We start from the raw sequence: 20,522 nt of genomic DNA, 5'->3' as shown, positions 1-20,522 counted from the left end.
TATCTCGTCTATCTTAGAGAAGTCGACTTACTTCCTATACCAATAGATAAGACTACGGTTAGCCGTCATAATATCTTATTAATCTTAGAGAAGTTGACTTACTTCCTATACCAATAAATAAGACCACGGTCAGCCGACACAATATCTCGTCTATCTTAGAGAAGTCGACTTACCCGCTATACCGATAAATAAGACCACGGTCAGCCGTCATAATATTTCGTCTATCTTAGAGAAGTCGACTTACCCGCTATACCAATAAATAAGACCACGGTCAGCCGTCATAGTACCTCGTCTATCTTAAAGAAGGGGACTTACTATCTATACCAATAAATAAGACCACGGTCAGCCATCACAGCATCTCGTCTATCTTAGAGAAGTCGACTTACTGCCTATAGCAATAAATAAGACTATGGTCAGCCGTCATAATATCTTATCTATCTTAGAGAAGTCGACTTACTTCCTATACCAATAAACAAGACCATGGTTAGCCGTCATAATATCTCGTCTATCTTAGAGAAGTCGACTTACCGCCTATACCAGTAGATAAGACCACGGTCAGCCGTCATAGCATCTCATCCATCTTAGAGAAGTCGACTTACTATCTATACCAATAAATAAGACCACGGTTAGCCGTTAAAATATCCAGTCTATCTTAGAGAAGTCGACTTACTTCCTATACCAATAAATAAGACCGTAGTCAGCCGTCAAAATATCTCGTCTATCTTAGAGAAGTCGACTTACTGCCTATAGCAATAAATAAGACCATGGTCAGCCGTCATAATATCTCGTCTATCTTAAGAAGTCGACTTACTTCCTATACCAGTAGATAAGACCACAGTTAGCCGTCATAATATTTCCTCTATCTTAGAGAAGTCGACTTACCCGCTATACCAATAAATAAGACTACGGTTAGCCGTCATAATATCTTACCTATCTTAGAGAAATCGACTTACTATCTATACCAGTAAATAAGACCACGGTCAGCCGTCATAGTATCTCGTCTATCTTAAAGAAGTCGACTTACCCACTATACCAATAAATAAGACCATGGTCAGCCGTCATAATATCTCGTCTATCTTAAAGGAGTCGACTTACTATCTATACCAATAAATAAGACCACGGTCAGCCGTCATAATATCTCGTTTATCTTAGAAGCCGACTTACTTCCTATCCCAATAAATAAGACCACGGTCAGCCGTCATAGCATCTCATCCATCTTAGAGAAGCCGACTTACCCGCTATACCAGTAAATAAGACCACGGTCAGCTGACATAGTATCTCGTCTATCTTAGAGAAGTCGACTTACTATCTATACCAATAAATAAGACCACGGTCAGCCGTCATAATATCCCGTCTATCTTAGAAAGGTCGACTTACTTCCTATACCAATAAATAAGACCATGGTTAGCTGTCATAGCATCTGGTCCATCTTAGACAGGTTGGCTTACGTGCTAAACCAGTGAGATGAACAGAGTTAGCGATTTATCGTTTCTTTACTTTCCTTTAACATCGATTTAGGAAGGCCAGATGAACTAAAAAGTACCTTAAACCCGTCATGAATCCAAGCCAGAGACATTTTTCACGTTATTCTGAATGCGTAGTATGCCGTTGCAAGTGAAGTGCATAGTAAATCTAAGGTGTTCTTCTGTAACAACAGACGAGAGGGGAGCTTCACATTTTATTTCAAGGTCATAACCGGTTCTTTGACCAGAATCCTGCAAAGTCGACATGTCGTTGACTCATTGGTCAACGACACCAGCTGCCTGCTGATTCTTCGGCCTCACTTTATTAAATTGAGTTCCGTTGAGCAGCGAATCGCGTATTAGCGTTCCGTGAACCCCGCACTAAAGCCAACCTCCAAACTGTCGCATTACGCGGGGGTGATGATTAAGCAAGTTCGCTGCTTAAGCTCAGTTACTGTGTAGACACAACGCATGTTGATATTATTAACGATTCCCATTGTGTCCCGAAAAGAGATCTCTAGCTAAACCGTTGAAGATATGTAAATATAGGAAATGAGTGGGCAGTCCTAAATAGGCTTAGCCTGGGGGTAATGGGCAGAAGAAGAATGCTGCGTGGTAGTAGAAACGAAGAGGGGCATCTTGCGACACGAACACCTATGAAAAGACAGCCTTTCGTAATGCTTCTATAAATGATTCGAGTACATTTTGACACGATCTGGATGTGCAAGGTCTGCGATCACCAAGTTCCATTAATCTAAACTAAAGAGACCGAGAGAAGAAATATCCCAGCGCCTTCGTGCGCGAGATAGTGACTCTCCCTTTACTGCCCTAATGGTTTTGGGGCACCGCTAGTAACGAAACGAGGGCGTTTCGCCCAGGCGGACAGGATGAGCGAGACAAGGGGCAGAATTACTCACCATTGGAATGGAGGGGCCTTTGAGAGGGGGGAACAGTCAAGTCGCATGAATCGAATGAAGGAGGTAGGCGGGGTGGCCGCCGCGAGAAAATGTCTGGTGGATCGTCAACACTCCTCACGCGGGCAGGCATAGTCACAGGGGTGAAAGTGGGCTGGTGGGCCGACGGAAACGAAGAGGGGAGGCAAGGAAGGCGGACAGGAAATGAATTTGTGAATGGGAAAAGATAGAGGAGAGCGGGTTTACGAGAGGGGGGGATAATAGAGGTATTTATGTTTGAAAGTTTTGGGAAGGTTGAAAACGGAAAAGAGCACTAATCCCGAACTGGCACGCTAGTCTCAAAGAGGCAGTCACAGGTCCTCAAATTACAGTAAAAACGGCGTCACAAACCGCCCAAAACGGAGGTCAATCTGCCGTCAGGTTGTTTAAAGGAGGTAACTATTATGTATATTCTTCTTCTGTTCATAACCAATATCCTGCATAGCCTAGAGGCAATCTACCCTTCAACCAGTGCCTTTGCTTCCTTAATAACATCTTATCCGTACATACCCTACAACACCTCGTCATCGTTCAGCTAGTTAGGAGTTGATAACTATTGGATATCAACCATCCTCTCTGTTGGATCGAAACGTGTCTTATTAAGAAACTTTACTCCGTAATAGCAATTTGATGTATAGGGGGGCCATTCCGGCGAATGTATGTATGCGTAGTACGGATATGAAACCCCAGAAATTATTCCTATCCGCATTTATACTAGAAGATACATATAAACATAGCTACCCTAGTAGAAACGCGATATTGCGCGATCATATCGGACCCTTTAGATCATTTCCTTTTCGAGTGTCAAGTTGAAGCTATTTAAGCACGAGATTTTCCTTCGGTTGTCTGAGGACCTTTGATTCTTTTACCACCCCTTTTGAGCGTCCCTTGGTAGCATCAACCCGAGAGCAATTTTTAAATTTATCTGAGATTACTGCCACAATGTCGTCCGTTGAGGAAGCTCTTAAAAGATTCAATACCTCCGTGGAGGAGACGAAGGTGGAGTATCGAAGACTGGGAAAGAGTGGCTTACGAGTGTCGGTCCCCATCCTGGGCGCCATGAGCTTTGGTACCTCCAACTGGTACGACCCTTAGACGAACGAATATCTCGACAGGAATAAAATTAACCAATGGCAGGTTGAACTGGGTAAAGGATGAGGATAAAGTACGCCTACTTAGCAGAATATCTCGAAGAAATTGATTTAAATTCTCTGAGGTATCCATCGACTAACGTCGGACGCTCAGGCTCTCCCACTCCTGAAACATGCCTACGATGTCGGCCTCAACACTTGGGACACAGGTACCAGGTTCCTGATCCATCTTACTCTCCATCGTACTTACTGTCTACAGCCAACTCCTACAGCAATGGCATCAGTGAGAAAGTTATCGGCAACGCCATCAAGAAATACAAAATTCCGCGCCATAAGCTTGTTATCCTGACCAAATGTTATGGCTATGTCTCCGAGGATCCCGCTTTCCGGACGGTCAATGTGGGTCCTCAGATTGCGAAATCGAAAGACTATGTCAATCAAGGAGGATTGTCACGCAAAGCGATATTCCAAGCCGTCAATAATTCTTTGGCGCGACTGCAAACCGATTACATTGACCTGCTGCAAATCCACCGCTTCGACCAAAACACCCCGATCGAGGAGACTATAGAAGCGTTGCATGATCTGGTGAAGTCCGGAAAAGTGCACTATATCGGTGCATCCTCCATGTGGACCTATCAATTCGCCTTGATGCAATTTGCCGCGGAGAAGAACGGATGGACAAAGTTTGTGTCAATGCAGAACCACTATAGCCTTCTCTATCGCGAAGAAGAACGAGAGATGAACCGATATTGCAATGAGACGGGCGTTGGTCTAATTCCGTGGGCGCCTCTTGCTCGTGGATGGCTTGCTCGCCCGCTGGAAGAGTCTGGGAAGACAGACAGGAGTTCAGGACCGCAGAACTTTGCGAATTGGTCAACAGAGGCAGATAAGGAAACGATTAAGAGAGTACAGGAGTTGGCGCAGAAGAAGGGATGGACTATGACACAGGTGACACTAGCATGGACGAATGCGAAGGTGGCGAGCCCAATTATTGGGTTCAGTAGCTTGGAGAGGATTGATGACGCAGTTGCAGCGACAGGGAAAACACTAACTGAAGAAGAGACGAAGTACTTAGAGGAGTTGTATGAGCCAAAATCTATTCAGGGACATATATGAATACAGAGAGAGAGAGAGAGACATTCATACGACCGTCAGGTCTCTCTGCGAGGCTCATGTGGGGAACTAGGGTTATAACAAATCATCATGCACGGCTTGGCGCTGTCGCTCCAGCGAAGCCGCCTTGCTCATCGATACAGGACAAATCTATATAATCTGGATCGAGAATGAGAATGACAGTCCGTTGCTGCTGAACATTCCAGGCTTTTTCGACGCATCGCAACGTGATGTTATTGATACTAGCACTGACCCTTACTCCACTAATAAAGTCCGGTGCGGTGTTGTCTCCGCTCCGAAGCCCATGATGCTCAGGAACTGAACCGAATTTCTACCGATGTGTGAACCCCGGCTGGCCCACTTTTCTTCTTTCAACCTCTATGTCCCTCTGCTCCAACTGCTGTTGTAAACAGAAAGTGATCTGAAGTAGTTAGATATATCTAAGTACCAGTACCTGTAACACATGCGCATTGCGGCAACTTAAGATCATCGGGTTGACAGTTACGTTCAATACTCCTTGTTGTCAATCGTGTTTCTTTGGTAAGTCATTATGATACATATCAATGAAATGGGGCCCTCATACTGGATAGGAACAATTACCAGTCTACCTACCACGGGGATATCGGCCACAGGGTTTCCTCACCCAACGCTATCGTCCCCTTCTTGGGCCTCCAATTATGACTTCAAACTTTCAAACCCTCGATCCAAAGGGGGATCTGACCCTTAATATTGCCTTCCCAGAAGAAGAGATCAAACTTGTGTCGTTCCTCGCCTCCTCACGTCATTTATCTGTGGCTTCTCCCTATTTCGATCGCATGTTTTCTGGCCCTTGGAAAGAGTCAGAGTCCGTAAAGTCTGGAAGCTTGGATGTCAGTGCCCTTCCTTCATGTGGACCAACCAGTTACTCGATCATTTTGAATGCAATGCACGGCCGATTTCGAAAAGTGCCCAAGTCGTTGCCGAAGGCGGAGCTGCTCCAGGTTGGAAAATTGGTCGATTACTACGAGTGCCTAGAAGTAATTGAATATCAGGCCGAGCGATGGGTGGATGACGCGTTCAAATGCGATGAACCTGCACTTGAAGGAGGCGAAATGAGTGCCGAGTGGCTCTTCCTCTCTTGGATTTTTCCTAATTCAGCCATTTTTGGTCTGGTTTCAAAGAACTGGGTTCGTAAGGCAGAAAACGCAGTCGATCCAGGAGAATACCCAACCCCTCAAGTCGTCACAGGTATGCCAAACGCGTCACGACTACAAGCAATGCTCTGACCCATTCTTAGATGCGATAGATCAGCGAAGAAAGAAAATTGTATCCAAAGTGATAGAGCGATTCGAAATGGCTTTCGATCGATTGGCTTCCGATCAATTTGATTCCCAATTCCCTCGCCCATCTTTCTGCCGACCAGAGATTTGTCCCACGCTGGACTGTCGACTTCATATGCTTGGTCAACTAGCCAGGCAGTTAACCGAGCTGCGAGTTCTCCCAACATTTAGAGGGCACGTAGAAGGCAGTTTTACATCGCGAGAACAGGGTTACGAAGGCATTTCATATGACGGGTTATTCAAGATCACTAACGAGTTTACTAAACCCTCTATGTGCAAAAGGAGCACACACTACAACGGGTACGGCAACACATGCGATACCATCGATTTCCTCAAGGGCATATTTTCGGAAAGCAGCACAAAGCTCTCTAGTCTTAATCTTCAGGCTCTTCAGAGTGTAAATCAGCGGAAAACGAATTCTACAAATGGCAAGGCTTGATGATTGTCTGATATCAACGTGGTTCAACAACATGTCATGTGTGTTGGATCGCACCACTGATATTGAACCTCAATCCCCTGTACATCATCATCAGAGCATTACGAGAGTCCTCTAAGCTCTTGTCTTGAAGATGTATTGCTCTGCATAGCATACGTGGCTGTTGGAATGGGATGGTCGCCGATTCCATATTACTACTACGGGAGGACATGAGCGGACGACTATCTGGGATGAGCGGCAAGTTGTGCCTGAAGGAGTGGCCGGGGAGTTGCGGACATCTGGCACAGTGTATTCCGTCCATGTGGGTGTGAGAGTCCTCCATGGATATTGCGGAGACTGACAATACTGGAGTTGATGCGAATCGTTTAGGCCATGTACCAGTTCATTATATCTGCCGCTTCTCAAACCCGAGGAGGACGCAGTAAAGCTTTAAGAATGAACTTCCACCAGGGGTCGCCAAAATTGGAGAGCTCCCAGTGACGGCCATACGGGCCGCGAGCCTCTATAAATCTAGAAGACATTAATTAGAGCTGCTACCTAACTGGCTTAAAAAGAAGCATAATACATATGCCTACTCTTTGTCTTCAGGTGATGCGTCCCAAACATTAATGCCATGGCTTCTTCAGGCGTACAATCTGGATTGGGAAGGCAAACATCATTTCAACAACAATTCATGGTTTCCATATTGTAACTTTGGCTAGCACTTCAATACCCGATTGCCGTTGTTTGGCCTGGATGTCTGGAGAGACCACATTTGCTCTATTAAGCTACTATATAAATCCGGCACAAGAACATTTTTCTGCAAACAGCCCACAAATTGGAAATTAGCTGAGATTAGGATCGTAATCGATTCTTCACACTTCATTGAACTATAATCAACTATTGCAGCCTTCTCAGCTATTATGGTTGGAGGGCGCATGAGGGGGAAAGGCCCGGTGATCGGATGTTCCCCTCTGGGCCCTCAGCCTTATGAGTTATGAGAGATCAAGACAATACAGGTGGCACGTGATATCCAGGGTTCCCGAAAAAATTGACCTAATTTGCCTCAGGCCGCAATTTGTCATCGCGGCCAGACTCACCACCCGACCACCGCATGCTGCGATGTCCCCCTCCGCCACCACTTCCAGCAGCTTCTATTACTTGACTTCAGAGGCTCCAAGCCCGTACGTGTCCACTGCCTGCCGGCGGACATTAATCATCGTTGGCCGCTTATATATTCTCGTCAAATTTCCATCACTTCCGCCATGGCCCTGCCAAAAGATTCCAACTCATCCTCGGCGGAAGCGTCAAGTTATAGCAAGATGGCAGTTGGCGATGTCGAAGCGATCGGTGCCCACTGTCAGATGGCGTTCTGCCACCAACTGGATTTCCTCCCTTTCCGCTGCGAATCTTGCAAAGGCACGTTCTGCCTGGATCACCGAACCGAGTCGACCCATTCCTGCACCAACGCGGGGGCCTGGGCTCGAGCACGACGAGAAGCACTGTCTCCGTCAGGAAACCGTGCATCGACAAAACCGAGTCTTCTTACACATGAGCAACAATGCAGCGAACCATCATGCAAAACCTTGGTCGACACGCCGCTCACTCCGGGCGTCCACTGCGCGACCTGTAACCGCACCTACTGCCTCAAGCATCGCATGAACGAGGACCACGGTTGCTCGAAACTTACTCCCCGAGGGGCTCGCCCCGGATCGGAGCAGCAAAAGAGCAAAGAAAAAGGACTGGCCGCCCTGCAGAGACTCCGCGCGTGGGGTGCCGCCAAGAAGACGGTGGCCAAAGATGGAATCACGTCGTCAACCAAAACGTTGTCTTCCCCGTTCAAACCCAAGGCGTCCTCCACATCTCCCGCCGCTCAAGCACAGGCTCTGGCAGAGTTGAAGCGCTCAGCAAAGGGGGACGCCAAAGTACCTCAGGAAAAGAGAATATATTTGCATGTGGAAGCGTCGGCGGACACCACCACCGCGAAACACCCGACGGGGAAGTTCTACTACAGTGCGGACTGGACCATCGGTCGCGTTCTGGATGCGGCAAGCAAAACGCTCCAAGTGGAAAACGTGAATAATCGACGGGAAGGGGAAGGGGACAAGTTGAGGGTTTTCCACGTGGAAGCTGGACGGCTCTTGGAATTTTCCGAGAAACTGGGCGAGGTTTGCAAGTCCGGTAATATGATTGTCCTGCTCCGCGGTGTTGGCCCTCCAGCTCCAGATCTGATTGAACTCTGAGTAGTTGGATTGAGGATTTAGCGCATGCGGTGGTTTATTGGAGAGGGTGGCATAGCGACGGCGTTGCATGATATTTTGATCGGATTCAACTCGACGATATCCCAATCTTGCATTACAGAAGCCTAATGATATTTGAAGGAGGGTGTGATTCACGGCAATGAAAGTTCTTTATATTTTGTTATTATCATGTCTGTTGCAAATCATCCTCCCCTGTTGCAGATATCAAGACCTTCACGCAGTATCTCCGAGAGTCTGGTCAATAAGATGGACTTAGAAGGATGCTACCCTCTTTATTCCAGCGTGACCTGGCGAGAAAGACATCACAAAAGCCCAATAGTCCATGATCTCCATGAGTGCAATCCCTGCTCCAACAATCGGATAGTCTGGGCGCAATTATCCAGTGAATGTGGCGATGTCTCGGAGGCTATTCTGATGCGCTGATACTTTCACTGAGTATGCCATTTGTCCCTCTGTCGAAGCCGCCTTGGATCTCCGGGTCGATGTGTCCGAACATAGTAATTGGAACATTATTTGACTCGATGGGGCAGTAGCGAGAATGGGAGCAACGATTTGAAGCAAATAGAAGCGGCTTTATATATTGAAAGTATGATATCTGGCCAACAAAGTACCATCGAGACCGAGAAAGATTTGACTTGATACTATACTAAAGCTTGCTAGGAGGGAGAAAACAAAGTCCCACACCTCCAGTCCTTAACCAGGTTCATAGGCAGGATAAATGACCTGGCAGGGTGCCGTCCGTCTGTCGAACGGTACCAATCCGGACCCTTCATTGCACAATATGCCTGCTTAGTGGCATTGAAAGGTGAGCAATTAGCATGATCGGAGACACGGAGCTATAAGAGCACTGGTCTATTCATCTCATCTCTAAACTTTGGGGTCGACATGAAAGGCCATAGGCGTGGAGCTGATATGCCATCTTCCGGGAAATATACCTTCGAGAACGAGGAACAGAATTGCATAATGAATATACTGGACTTGAAACACAGCAAGGGCAAGCGACTGAGAGATAGGAAGCATCTATAATTATGCTGAGGAAAATTCATAAATACTCATCCCAAACCGATAGGATCGATATCATTGAGCAGATACGGAGTTTTCGGGAACGATCTGTCACCGTGACCAAGCAGACTCGGATGCTACTGTCCGAGCCCTGACACATAAAGAGAAAACTTGAGAGTTGAGGGTTGAGACGCGTGTCAATATTGTGACTTGTGAGAACGAATTGCGTCAGCAGTCAACTTTGTGGATCCTGTGCTCAACTTATTCTTAGGACGTCGATTATAGCTAGGGAATTTCGGTAAAAACCAAAATATAGAGTTAAAGCAATACCTGGTATGTGAAATGTCAATCTCGTGAACTAACCGGATTGGTCGATGGCATACGGATACATTGTGGCTTGCATCCGTCGTTCTCCCTGTCGCAGGATTCAGACCATTTGTCAATAGTGAATATGGTAGAAGGTCGAAGAGGATGAGATGGCATGATGGAATAGAGCTTCGACATAGACCTGCGTATCCCTTATTCGTACGGAGTACTCGGCACCGGCATTTGATTTTTGTAGTTTGTGGACATGACAGCAAGCAGGACAATTTCTAAGGAGGACAAGAAAAACACATGGCTTTGACAATACCGCACACAAATCCGCGACTTTGGGTTCCATGATCTGTCGCTGATCCATGCAAGGACGAGAAAACAGGAATCTGGATGCTTTATTAGCTCCTGCAGGTTTGCAGCAGCCAGCAGGCGTTCATTTGGATGAGTTCCCATTCATCAATTACCATCGTCATGCTACCCCCCTGGCAATCTCGACAAATTGTGTGGATGGATTGTGGAAAGTCGAACAGATGAAACAGTCGCGCAAAGGCCAGGATATCCCTAGTTCGCATAAAAGGCCACATTCCTGCCAACGCCTCAAAATAATCTAATTCTCTGGCTCAGTTGCTTTCGTCCACATTCCACAGTTCCAAGTTCGAAGGAAGCGAAACTACATAGGAATGATACGAACAAAACTCAAAGCTCCCAATAGCATTTCGTACAGATCGGGTTCCACTACAAGCGGCGAAAGTGGCTGTCTTTGCACACGAGACACGATGATCTTGCTAAGGAGGTTATAACTTGCAACAACTGGCTGAATAGCCGATCAAACCGTCGGGCGGTCGGGGACATCACCAGACGCTTGGACGAGTTCGAAATCTCATCTCGTGTTTCGCGATTTGGTTGACATATTTGATATTCATCTCCTTGCTTGACAATGAGTGGCGGGATAGCGTGAGGTGACGGTTCGCTCCGAGTCTGGGTCTGGATTGTTCCGTATATACGGCGAAGAGTGACGGTTTCTGTTTGAGCTCCTGGTGACTAGCAACATTCCAGACTTCGGACTAGAAGGAGTTCATGCTGTAAGTAGCTTGAAGGGCTTTGGGGAGGCGACTGGAGTTTTTTGAAGGTTAGGTATGTACCTGGCAGGCTTCCAGGAACATTTGGGCTCCTTGCCTCCATCCCACGTCGGTTGGCCACGTTTTGCACACCAAGCAAAAGTATATGAATATGGAAACGTTTAAGGGAGATCATGATTTCAATTTAATCATGGCCAATGGTTAGGCAAGGCGTGAGAATCAACAATAGGCAATACACATCCATAATATTGTTGGTGTCTTCTCAAATAGGGCAACAGATATTGAAATATCTAACCCCCCACAGATTGGCCATATCGCGAGACGGGAGAGGGGCACAAGGTTGTCATTATTAGACATCTTAAATCCTACTGTACTCCATACCACCCGGACAGTGTATCAAGAACACAACCAGTTGGCACGTGGTAGGAAGGAATAAGAGACGTCGTAAGATTCTAAATCAATGCAGTGTAATGATGGACAACCAGATATGAATTCGAGAGTTGAAACCAAATCCGATAGTCGATGCGTTTGAATCAATAATTACGGATTGCGAATTGCAATGATCATATCACGATGCTCAATGAACCCGTGGAACAGGAACTGAAGCCCGGGAATTCAGTTGTAAGAAGGAGGAGCATGGGCCATAGAACGACTGGAAGCACCCTTCACCCTGTTTTATTGGATCTTATGTCATCTGTTATTGGTCGGCTTAACATCAGGTACCCACAATGAAAGCTTAGAGAGAACTGATTGGGTTAGACTAAGCCGGGGTAATAAACTAGCGCTGTTTACTTTTCGCTGGTCATCTCTCTTTTTCTGTACATATTGCACAGGGCAGTGTTCATTCCCCTGCAGTCATCCCTGCGGCCATCCCTACCGTCGTCAGGGTCTCTGCATCGGAGAATGAAAGTTGCAATTTCCGACGCCTGGTCCCATTCTCCATCCTTCCATCCAGTCTGTTCTTCAGAAGACCAGAATCCAGGCCTCCTATGGGCTATGGCCGATGGAAGTACTGTCGCTGGATTCACGTTGTGCCTGTACACACAGGCGGACTTCCGATTATTACCACGCCGAAGCAACGAGGCACGAATTGGTCTACCGGAAGGTTTTTGAGTTTTGAGTTTTGAGTTTTGAGTTTTGATGTCCGACATGAACTCCCACAGCCACAGACAACGGTGGTCAAGGTCAGTCTCCACTCTCCACACGTCAAAATAGGACATGTAAAAGGAGACAGGAGTTAAATTGAACCGGAACCCTCGCTCCTCCTTTCCCGTTATGCCATACTATGAACTGCTAGTGGCTAGGGGCTTGATGTTGGATTGACGATTGATGTATTTCAGTAACTATTTGCCCATACTGTACAAGTGTACATGCGCAAATACACGTGTGTGGACCTGGACTCCATAACACTTTCCTCCTCTGGAGAAGGGTCACTGGGTTCCTTGGCTTTGGGCGCTGGCTCCTTCCGCGACCCCCTGCCGTACCCCCTGCAATATCCCTGTATCACCCCTGGCTTAGATAATGAATACGTGCCTGCCCCTGTGGCCATTCAACCGCCATTTGGCATTTGCACATCCTTGGCAGCCACTTGCTCGCTCCATCGTTCGTTGCTTGCCCGGCTCCGCCAGTCTCTCCCTCTCCTCTGCGGTTCTACTGTTCTCGCTCTCCACGCACTGCCCCAGGCGCTCCAGTCACCCAGCTGCTCACCTCACCTCGTCCGGCTCTCGTGCTTCCTCGCTCTCTCTCTCTTTTGAGTTTTTCCATTTCCCTTCATCCTCACAGCGTCCTTTCCACCGATCCCATCCTTTTGCTGTCCTCCTTACTCCTTCGGTCCAACGGGACCTATACATCTCGACAACACGCCCGCACTGCCTGGAGTCGCGCGCAGTGTTGGGTCGTTACCGCTAAAGGTCGGCCGTGAGAGATCCATTTGCGACCTGTCTATCCCACTGCAACCGTCCTCCACTTCCATCGCCTATCTTTGAGCGCCTGTCGTCTCCGCCACTCGTTTTACGACCCATCTTCATTGGCAATTTCGCTTTGCGAATCGCCCGACACTCATTTGATTCACTATTTTTTTACGAGTTTCCTCTGCGAACCGTCCTTCCGTCAACCCGTCCCGAGCTCGCTCGACAACCCGAGTCCGAACCGTTTATACGCCTCGACACAAAGCGATCACGACAAGTTTAAACGCAACAAAGTAAACGAAAAGAGTGTCCGGGATCTGGATCAACGTCTATTTGTCAACCACACCATCGCCATACTTAGGAGAAGGTTGAGATTCGAGACGAACAAAGCCCTCGATCCTCTCTGCATTGCCTCCAAGTTGACGCGAAGCAATTTTCTCTTTGTCTGCCTGCGAGGTTCTTCCATTGCCAACACAAGGACCTAATTCCATTCTGAAGACAGGGAATCCTGTGACATTGATTTGGGTGTCGAAATACCTTGATCAGGGACCGACCCTCTGCGACTCATTTTTCCCCTCAATTTGGGCGTCAATCGTCAATCGTCAATCATCAATCGTTCGAGAGCTTCGATTCTTCCGTGTCTTTTTTCGATTCGCCAGTCTGTCCAAAAGTTCTGGAGCAGAATGGTTGTATAGTTTGGTTCCTTGGGCCTTCGAAACCACTGTCGATATACTCGCATTTATCCAAAGTTTTCAACATAGAATACTGCTTCGCAGTCTAGTAAGCTACTCTTTCCTCAACCTCACAAACGTCGAACCCCCACGACCATTGCTGTCATGCGAATTGGACGGTTCCTAACTTTTTCAGATATCTGATTATCAGTCTTGACTCGTCAAGTACACTCGTTTATACAAATATCCTGACATTGTAAGTTTCTGTGAAATCGTCGAACATTCTCCCGTATTGACATTATATTTCTAGTCGTTCCATATACATCTTTTCCAGCGGCATCATTTCCATTGCATCTTGTTCGGACGTATTGATTTCACGATGGTGCAGTCTCGAGGATTTCTAGCGGCCTCTATGGCCATGGTCTCATTCTGCGGGCCACTATTAACATACGCCGAAGCCGCACCGGCCCCTCCCAATACCAGAGACCCCGACCGTCCGCGGTACTATTTTCCCCGGGTTGTCAAGAGACAGATCGGCAATTTGAGTGCATTGCTACCTGTACCAGACGCCCAGGAGTCAGACTTCTCGGGTCTGATCAGTAACATCGCAAGCGACTTGACGGAGGAGACAACATCTTCGGATGCTGTCACGACTATCGTAGTGAGTTCGACAAGTGTCTTCGTATTCGATCCGATGGCCACTCCGACCGCCGAAGGTATCCTGCCCCCAAGTGGCGCCGCAGAGTCAGGGACCGCCGATGGTATCCTTCTCCCAAGCGGTTCCGCAGAGTCGGGGACTACCGATGGTATCCTTCCCCCAAGTGGTGTCGCAGAGTCAGGGACCGCGCCGGTGGTGCCGGAGACTTCCGAGACGCCGACCTCCCCCATTCTAGACCTAGGTATTGGAATCGGATCGAATGGACTCTCCCTTCCCACCCTCCTACCGACACCATCTCTAGAAAGCTCATTATCTAATTCGGAGAGCGACCCGAGCAGCGGCGGGGGAGTTCCGTCGAGTATCATACTTCCAAGTTTATCGGTCCCCTTCGGCGGTGCTTTCTTTGAATCCAGCACCGGTGGAACACCCGAGACGGTCTTGCAACCATCAAGTACACCGGACCCGTCATCCGAAACTGCACCTTCGACGTCAGAGTCACCCACTGGCATCATTGTAGGGCTCTCCACAGTCATCAGCTCGGCGTCGGATTCGGTCATATCGACTTCAGCTTCTGAGCCATCGGATCTCGCTACTCCCACCTCCTCATCGGGTGATTTCTTGGATGGGATCATCGGATCTCTAACAGGAGGAGTCTTCCCAACTGGCGCGCTGGGAACCGGTGCTTCCAGCTCGATTGAAGCACTTCCGTCCGGGTCTGAATCCTTCCCACCAGACTCGATTCCCACTTCATCAGCTCCACCGGAGACCACTTCACCACCCGACCCAGGAGATGTTATCTCTTCAATCGCGTCCGAAGCGTCCAGTGCGTTGGGCGATTTGACGAGCTCTCCGACGCCCTCAGAGTCTCTTAGTGAGGACATCTCTAGCATCTTGTCCTCAGCCGCGTCCGAATTTTCAGGCATCAGTTCCTCGCCGAATCCCACGGACCCTGTGGCCCCGACCCAAGATCTGTCATTGATCCTGTCCTCTATTGCATCGGAGGCCTCGTCAATTGTATCTGAGGTCCCCCCGGAAACCTCGGATCCGGCCTTTCCCACGTCGACGCCAGATAACTCGACAGAGAGCTCATTTATCGCGAACCCGACGGCACCACCTGTCAGCACTCCGACCTTGGAAAGCACCTCAAGTACGCTTCCGACCGACCTGCCTATCAGCAACTCTACTATTCCAGTATCTGATCCAACGGGACCCATTTCATTATCGGAATCACCTTCTAGCTCCCTACCAGTGAGCTCATCGTCGGTTAGTGGTATCGTGGACCCTTCCCTATCCGCTACCAGTTCTGCGACATCTCAAATCGAGACCCCGTCAACTGTGGTTCCCGGACCAACCACGTTAAGCGAGGCGCCCGTATTTAGCGTCATCCCCACCGGGTCCGATACGCTCAGCACGCAATTTGTTCCGAGCAGCATCGTTGCCGAACCGACGTCGAACACGGTTACACTGACTGCGGTCGAGACGGGCATCCCGTCTACCATGCCAAAACTCATCAAGCCGCCTGGAGGCACGCCAGAAGCCCCGAAGGATTCGACTCTTGTTCAAGTTGGTTTCAGTTATCCGCTCAATTTCCCATTCGTGTCGTCGAGCTCAGTTAGCAGACGCCAAATTTACCGCTTCCTTCCCGAAGGTATCGCCTTTGGCCTGAAAATTCCACGGGAGCAGGTGGTTTTCTACGCGTTGCAACCCTATGACACGACCGAAGATCTTCAATACATCACCACGCTTGCCCTCTTTTACGTTGCGTCCGACAAGGTGAGCCAGCTCGGTGCAGACCTGCTTTCGCCCGTCAGCCAATTGTACGGAAACCCGGACGAATCGGCGCGAACGTTAATGGGCTTGATCAACCCGTCCATTCCTCTCCTACCTGGCCAACTCTTGGACGATAACAGGGGCACGGGGCCTAACAATCCATCGGCATCGTCGCCCACCAAAGCCGATGGCGGTTCCGCGTTTGGGGGCGATGCATCGTCCTCGTCTCCAGTAAAATCCACCTCCGTGGCCGTTGGTGTGTCAGCGGCAGTCGGCGCAGTGCTGTACGGAGGTGCCATGGTCCTCGTCGCACGGCGGTACAAGCAACGCAAGGCACGACGGCACCAGCGAACCAGCTCCGTTCAAAGCGGTAGCCAGGAGGGCGGACCATGGATGACGGGTGCAGGCCACGACAGAGTCACCCCCGGAATGAGCGGACGCCAGAGCCGATACTCCGACCGAAGCGGCCTGTCTGGCAGTTCCGCAGGCCAGAGCGGAAGTAGCCAGGGCCGGAGCATTCGTACGACCCAGATCAGCGCGCCGGTCATGAGCGAAAACAGCTTGGGATGGAATTGAGCCAGATCCATCGAGCCGGAACGAGTCGATTCCTCTCATCCGTAATATCAGCCCTGCCAACCATCGACACGCAGCCACCATTTAGTTCCGAACCGGACAACCATTTCACTATATTAGCACGTCATGTCCCATATTCTTATTCGATTTGGACCCCGATTTCGGGGATTAGATACCAGGTCTACCCCGTGCCACGGGTGCCGACCATTTCATTTATCTGTTCTGATTATCGGAGAGCGATTGAGTGAGCGATGTGACGAGAGGGGGAATTGTACATATGTGTCCAATGTATAGTGAAGCTGATGTCACCGAAGCGGGATTCCGCCTCTTTGCTTGTGTAATTGTGATAGTCCGCATCCTCATCGCCTCATTGTAGCATCCTGAGAGGTCGTTGTAGGGAGTACGGTGGGGAGGCAAACTCCGCCGCAAATGAATAGATCACGTGACAACCCTATAGCTGTGCCTTTGTAAGCGACGCTATTCCATATGAGGAAATGGACACCTCCCACCAGCCAGCGGAACTGCGGTCTGTGAGAGTCAACGACAAGTCCAAGTGTCCAAGTGTCCAAGTCCACTGGTCGAGCAATTCGGATACTTTTGCTGGTCTGCGTAAATCAAATCGCTGATTTGATCCTCATTATTCGATTTGAAACTTGAAACCCTGGTCTCCAATTGTTCACCATCTAGCCTTCAAACCTCGCATGTGAGCCACAGTCCTGTACGACGCAGCGCAAATGCTCCTGCTGTAACCTTGTGTCCCTTACCTCCTCCGCATTGGGAACTCAGCATCGTGATTGAGCGCCCTTCACGATGAGGTTAGACGTCAAGGTATGCGCTACACTGCCCTTCAACAACCATCGTCTCTTACTCCCGACGACGCTCATCCAGCAACATGAGCGGAGCTAACATCATCTCTCTGAACCTCCAGAGACAGCTATTTGCGCGATCCGAGCGGGTCAAGGGGATCGACTTCCATCCGACCGAGCCATGGATCCTCACGACCCTCTACAGCGGCCATGTTTACATCTGGTCCTACGAAACCCAGGCGATCGTCAAGACCTTCGAGCTGACCGATGTCCCGGTTCGAGCGGGCCGCTTCATCGCCCGCAAGAATTGGCTGGTCTGCGGCTCTGATGATTTCCAACTGCGCGTCTACAATTACAACACATCGGAGAAAATCACCTCGTTCGAAGCCCACCCGGATTATATCCGAGCGATTGTGGTCCACCCGTCACAACCATTTGTCCTGACCGCCAGCGATGATATGACTATCAAGCTATGGGACTGGGAGAAAAGCTGGAAATGTGTTCAAGTGTTCGAAGGGCACTCCCACTATGTCATGGGACTGGCCATTAACCCGAAGGACACGAATACCTTTGCCAGTGCGTGCTTGGACCGCACGGTGAAGATCTGGAATCTGGGCAGCGGTACACCGAATTTCACCCTAGAAGCGCATGAAACGAAAGGGGTCAATCATGTCGAATATTACCCGCACTCCGACAAACCGTACCTTCTTACCACATCCGATGACAAGACCGTCAAGGTCTGGGACTATACGACCAAGGGTCTCATCGCCACCCTGGAAGGCCACTCGAGCAATGTCAGCTTCGCATGCTATCATCCCGAGCTTCCCGTGATTATTTCCGGATCCGAGGACGGGACGGTGAAGATCTGGCATGCCAACACCTATCGACTGGAGCAAACCCTCAATTACGGGCTGGAGCGAGCCTGGTGCGTCAGCTATCAAAAGGGCAAGCAAGGCGTCGCCGTTGGGTTCGATGATGGCGCGGTCGTCGTAAAGATGGGCCAGGAGGAACCCGCTGTGTCCATGGATGGGAGCGGAAAGGTGATTTGGGCGAAGCACGCGGAGATTTTGTCCGCCGTCATCAAGGGAGGAGGTAATTTCCATGGCATCCACTGCGAGTCTTCATCTAACAATGTCAGACAAAACCCTTAAAGATGGTGACCGTCTTACAATAACCGCGAAGGACCTTGGCTCCGCCGAAATTTACCCCCAAACCCTGGTACATTCGCCAAATGGTCGCTTCGTTGCGGTGTGCGGCGATGGAGAGTACATCATCTATACCGCATTGGCCCTACGGAATTCTGCCTACGGCAAAGCGTTGGACTTTGTATGGGGCAGCAAGGAGAATGACAAAGACTTTGCGATCCGAGAAAGTACGACGAGCGTCAAACTGTTCCGCAACCTCAAGGAGCGGGGGGGCGGGGGCCTTGATGTCGGGTTCTCTGCTGAAGGGCTGAGCGGCGGTACCCTCCTTGGCGTGAGAGGACAAGGCGGAATTGGACTCTTCGACTGGGAAACTGGCGGATTGGTGCGAAGAATCGAAGTGGAGCCAAAGAGCGTAAGTTAGGTTTCCCCCGGATCGTCTCTATATGCTGACTTGACTTAGGTTTATTGGTCGGAAAGTGGCGAGCTGTTTACTCTTGCCTGCGAAGATACCTTTTACGTCCTTCGTTTTTCGAGAGAAAACTACGTCGCGGCCCTACAGAACGGCGAGGTGGAGCAAGACGGTGTCGAGTCGGCCATCGAAGTCATTACTGACATCAATGAGAGGTAAGTAGATATTCTAGCATATCGGGGAATCGAAGCTGACTCTGTGCAGTGTGCGAACCGGTCAATGGGTTGGCGATGCATTCATTTATACCAACACCACAAATCGGTTGAATTACCTGGTTGGCACCACGACCCACACCCTCGCATCGTCCGATGCTCCGTTATACCTGCTCGGTTATCTCCCTCGAGACTCGAGGGTGTACGTTTGCGACAAGGACATCAATATCACTTCATACGCCCTCTCCTTGGCCGTCGTGGAATACCAAACATTAATCCTTCGCGAAGACATGGAGTCGGCAGCCGAGGTTCTTGCCGAAGTTCCGAAAGACCAGATGGCTCGGATTGCTCGATTTTTGGAGGGCCTCGGCCACAAAGAGCTTGCCCTGGAAGTTGCAACTGACGGAGAACAGCGGTTTGAGCTGGCATTGAACCTTGCGCGATTGGACATTGCAGAGGATATCGCTCGGGAGGAAGACAAGGAGGGCAAATGGCGCCTTCTAGGTGACAAAGCTCTCGAGATGTGGGATCTGCGGTTAGCCTCCGAATGTTTCGATCGAGGCAATGATCTTGGAAGTCTCCTCCTTCTCTACACTTCTGCGTCCGACCCGAAGGGGTTGCGAAGCCTGGCGGAGAGGGCATCGGCAGCTGGCGCCCGCAACGTTGCATTTGAATGCTTGTGGGCTCTTGGTGATGTCGACGGCGTTCTGGAGCTGCTCGAGCAGACCGGCAGGCTCCCGGAGGCAGTCCTCGCCAGCTTGACGTTCAAGCCCAGTGTCACCCCAGAGCTTTTCCAGAAGTGGAGAACGGACCTCGAGAAGGGGGGTAAGGGTCGTGTTTCTCGACTGCTAGGGGTGCCCCCTGGCGGAGAACGAGAAGGGGAAGAGGCGGATGAAGAGATGTGGCCGGACTGGCAATTGTGGTTGGATGCGGAGAAGAAGGGGGAAAGCCTGGTGGATCATGGTGCAGCGGAGGCGGCGGAGGATGCTACTGATGGCGATGTGGATGACGAGGCCAATGGAGTGGAGGAGGAAGAGGAGGAAGATGGTGAGGAGATGGAAGAGGTGGAGGAGTGAGGAGGGATTTGGCACGTCTCCATTATCTAGCTAGTGTTATGGATGGTAGGAGCATATGGAAAATTCAGCGGGAGTAGCTTGGATGTGGCCTTCATGGGTAGCTAGACAGTTATTCAATGCTATCCGTTAATGGATATCTTTCATTTCCATGCGTCGCGTAGGTTTCGTACAGTGTCAGTGTCATACCTTCTACGATCTCAACGGACCTGAACTGATAACTCGAGGGGGCGAACTGGAATTTTATTACCGGAGTTTACCCGCACAATGTCCCTGTCGGAGTGGAC

At 49.5% G+C, this 20,522-nt stretch overlaps 5 protein-coding genes across 5 annotated transcripts; all 5 read left to right on the top strand.

Moving 5' to 3' along the window:
- Window positions 1–3,286: 3,286 nt before the first annotated feature.
- P152DRAFT_457538 (Aldo/keto reductase) lies at window positions 3,287–4,682 on the top strand. The gene is made up of 4 exons (XM_033679249.1): window positions 3,287–3,498; window positions 3,554–3,581; window positions 3,662–3,716; window positions 3,767–4,682. The coding sequence occupies exons 1-4, from the start codon at window positions 3,359–3,361 to the stop codon at window positions 4,621–4,623; spliced, it is 1,080 nt and encodes a 359-aa protein (XP_033534808.1). The 5' UTR covers window positions 3,287–3,358; the 3' UTR covers window positions 4,624–4,682.
- Window positions 4,683–5,048: 366 nt separating this feature from the next.
- P152DRAFT_513462 (uncharacterized protein) lies at window positions 5,049–6,724 on the top strand. Its single transcript, XM_033682802.1, has 3 exons — window positions 5,049–5,160; window positions 5,211–5,847; window positions 5,897–6,724. Exons 2-3 carry the CDS (start codon window positions 5,298–5,300, stop codon window positions 6,376–6,378), a joined length of 1,032 nt encoding a protein of 343 aa, XP_033534807.1. The 5' UTR covers window positions 5,049–5,160; window positions 5,211–5,297; the 3' UTR covers window positions 6,379–6,724.
- Window positions 6,725–7,481: 757 nt separating this feature from the next.
- Window positions 7,482–8,690, top strand: P152DRAFT_307794 (uncharacterized protein). Its single transcript, XM_033675135.1, has one exon. The coding sequence runs from the start codon at window positions 7,620–7,622 to the stop codon at window positions 8,595–8,597; it is 978 nt and encodes a 325-aa protein (XP_033534806.1). The 5' UTR covers window positions 7,482–7,619; the 3' UTR covers window positions 8,598–8,690.
- Window positions 8,691–13,662: 4,972 nt separating this feature from the next.
- P152DRAFT_307695 (uncharacterized protein) lies at window positions 13,663–16,975 on the top strand. Its single transcript, XM_033675134.1, has 3 exons — window positions 13,663–13,845; window positions 13,900–14,488; window positions 14,549–16,975. Exons 2-3 carry the CDS (start codon window positions 13,969–13,971, stop codon window positions 16,591–16,593), a joined length of 2,565 nt encoding a protein of 854 aa, XP_033534805.1. The 5' UTR covers window positions 13,663–13,845; window positions 13,900–13,968; the 3' UTR covers window positions 16,594–16,975.
- Window positions 16,976–17,126: 151 nt separating this feature from the next.
- P152DRAFT_457533 (coatomer beta subunit) lies at window positions 17,127–20,342 on the top strand. Its single transcript, XM_033679248.1, has 5 exons — window positions 17,127–17,418; window positions 17,519–18,488; window positions 18,535–18,953; window positions 19,002–19,165; window positions 19,215–20,342. The coding sequence occupies exons 1-5, from the start codon at window positions 17,401–17,403 to the stop codon at window positions 20,236–20,238; spliced, it is 2,595 nt and encodes an 864-aa protein (XP_033534804.1). The 5' UTR covers window positions 17,127–17,400; the 3' UTR covers window positions 20,239–20,342.
- The last annotated feature ends 180 nt before the right edge of the window (window positions 20,343–20,522 follow it).

Source organism: Eremomyces bilateralis (assembly GCF_010015585.1).
Source record: "Eremomyces bilateralis CBS 781.70 unplaced genomic scaffold P152scaffold_7, whole genome shotgun sequence".
NCBI classification, from domain to species: Eukaryota; Fungi; Ascomycota; class Dothideomycetes; order Eremomycetales; family Eremomycetaceae; genus Eremomyces; species Eremomyces bilateralis.
The sequence above is the reverse complement of the archived record's forward strand: the minus strand, read 5'-3'. Positions and strand labels throughout refer to the sequence as shown.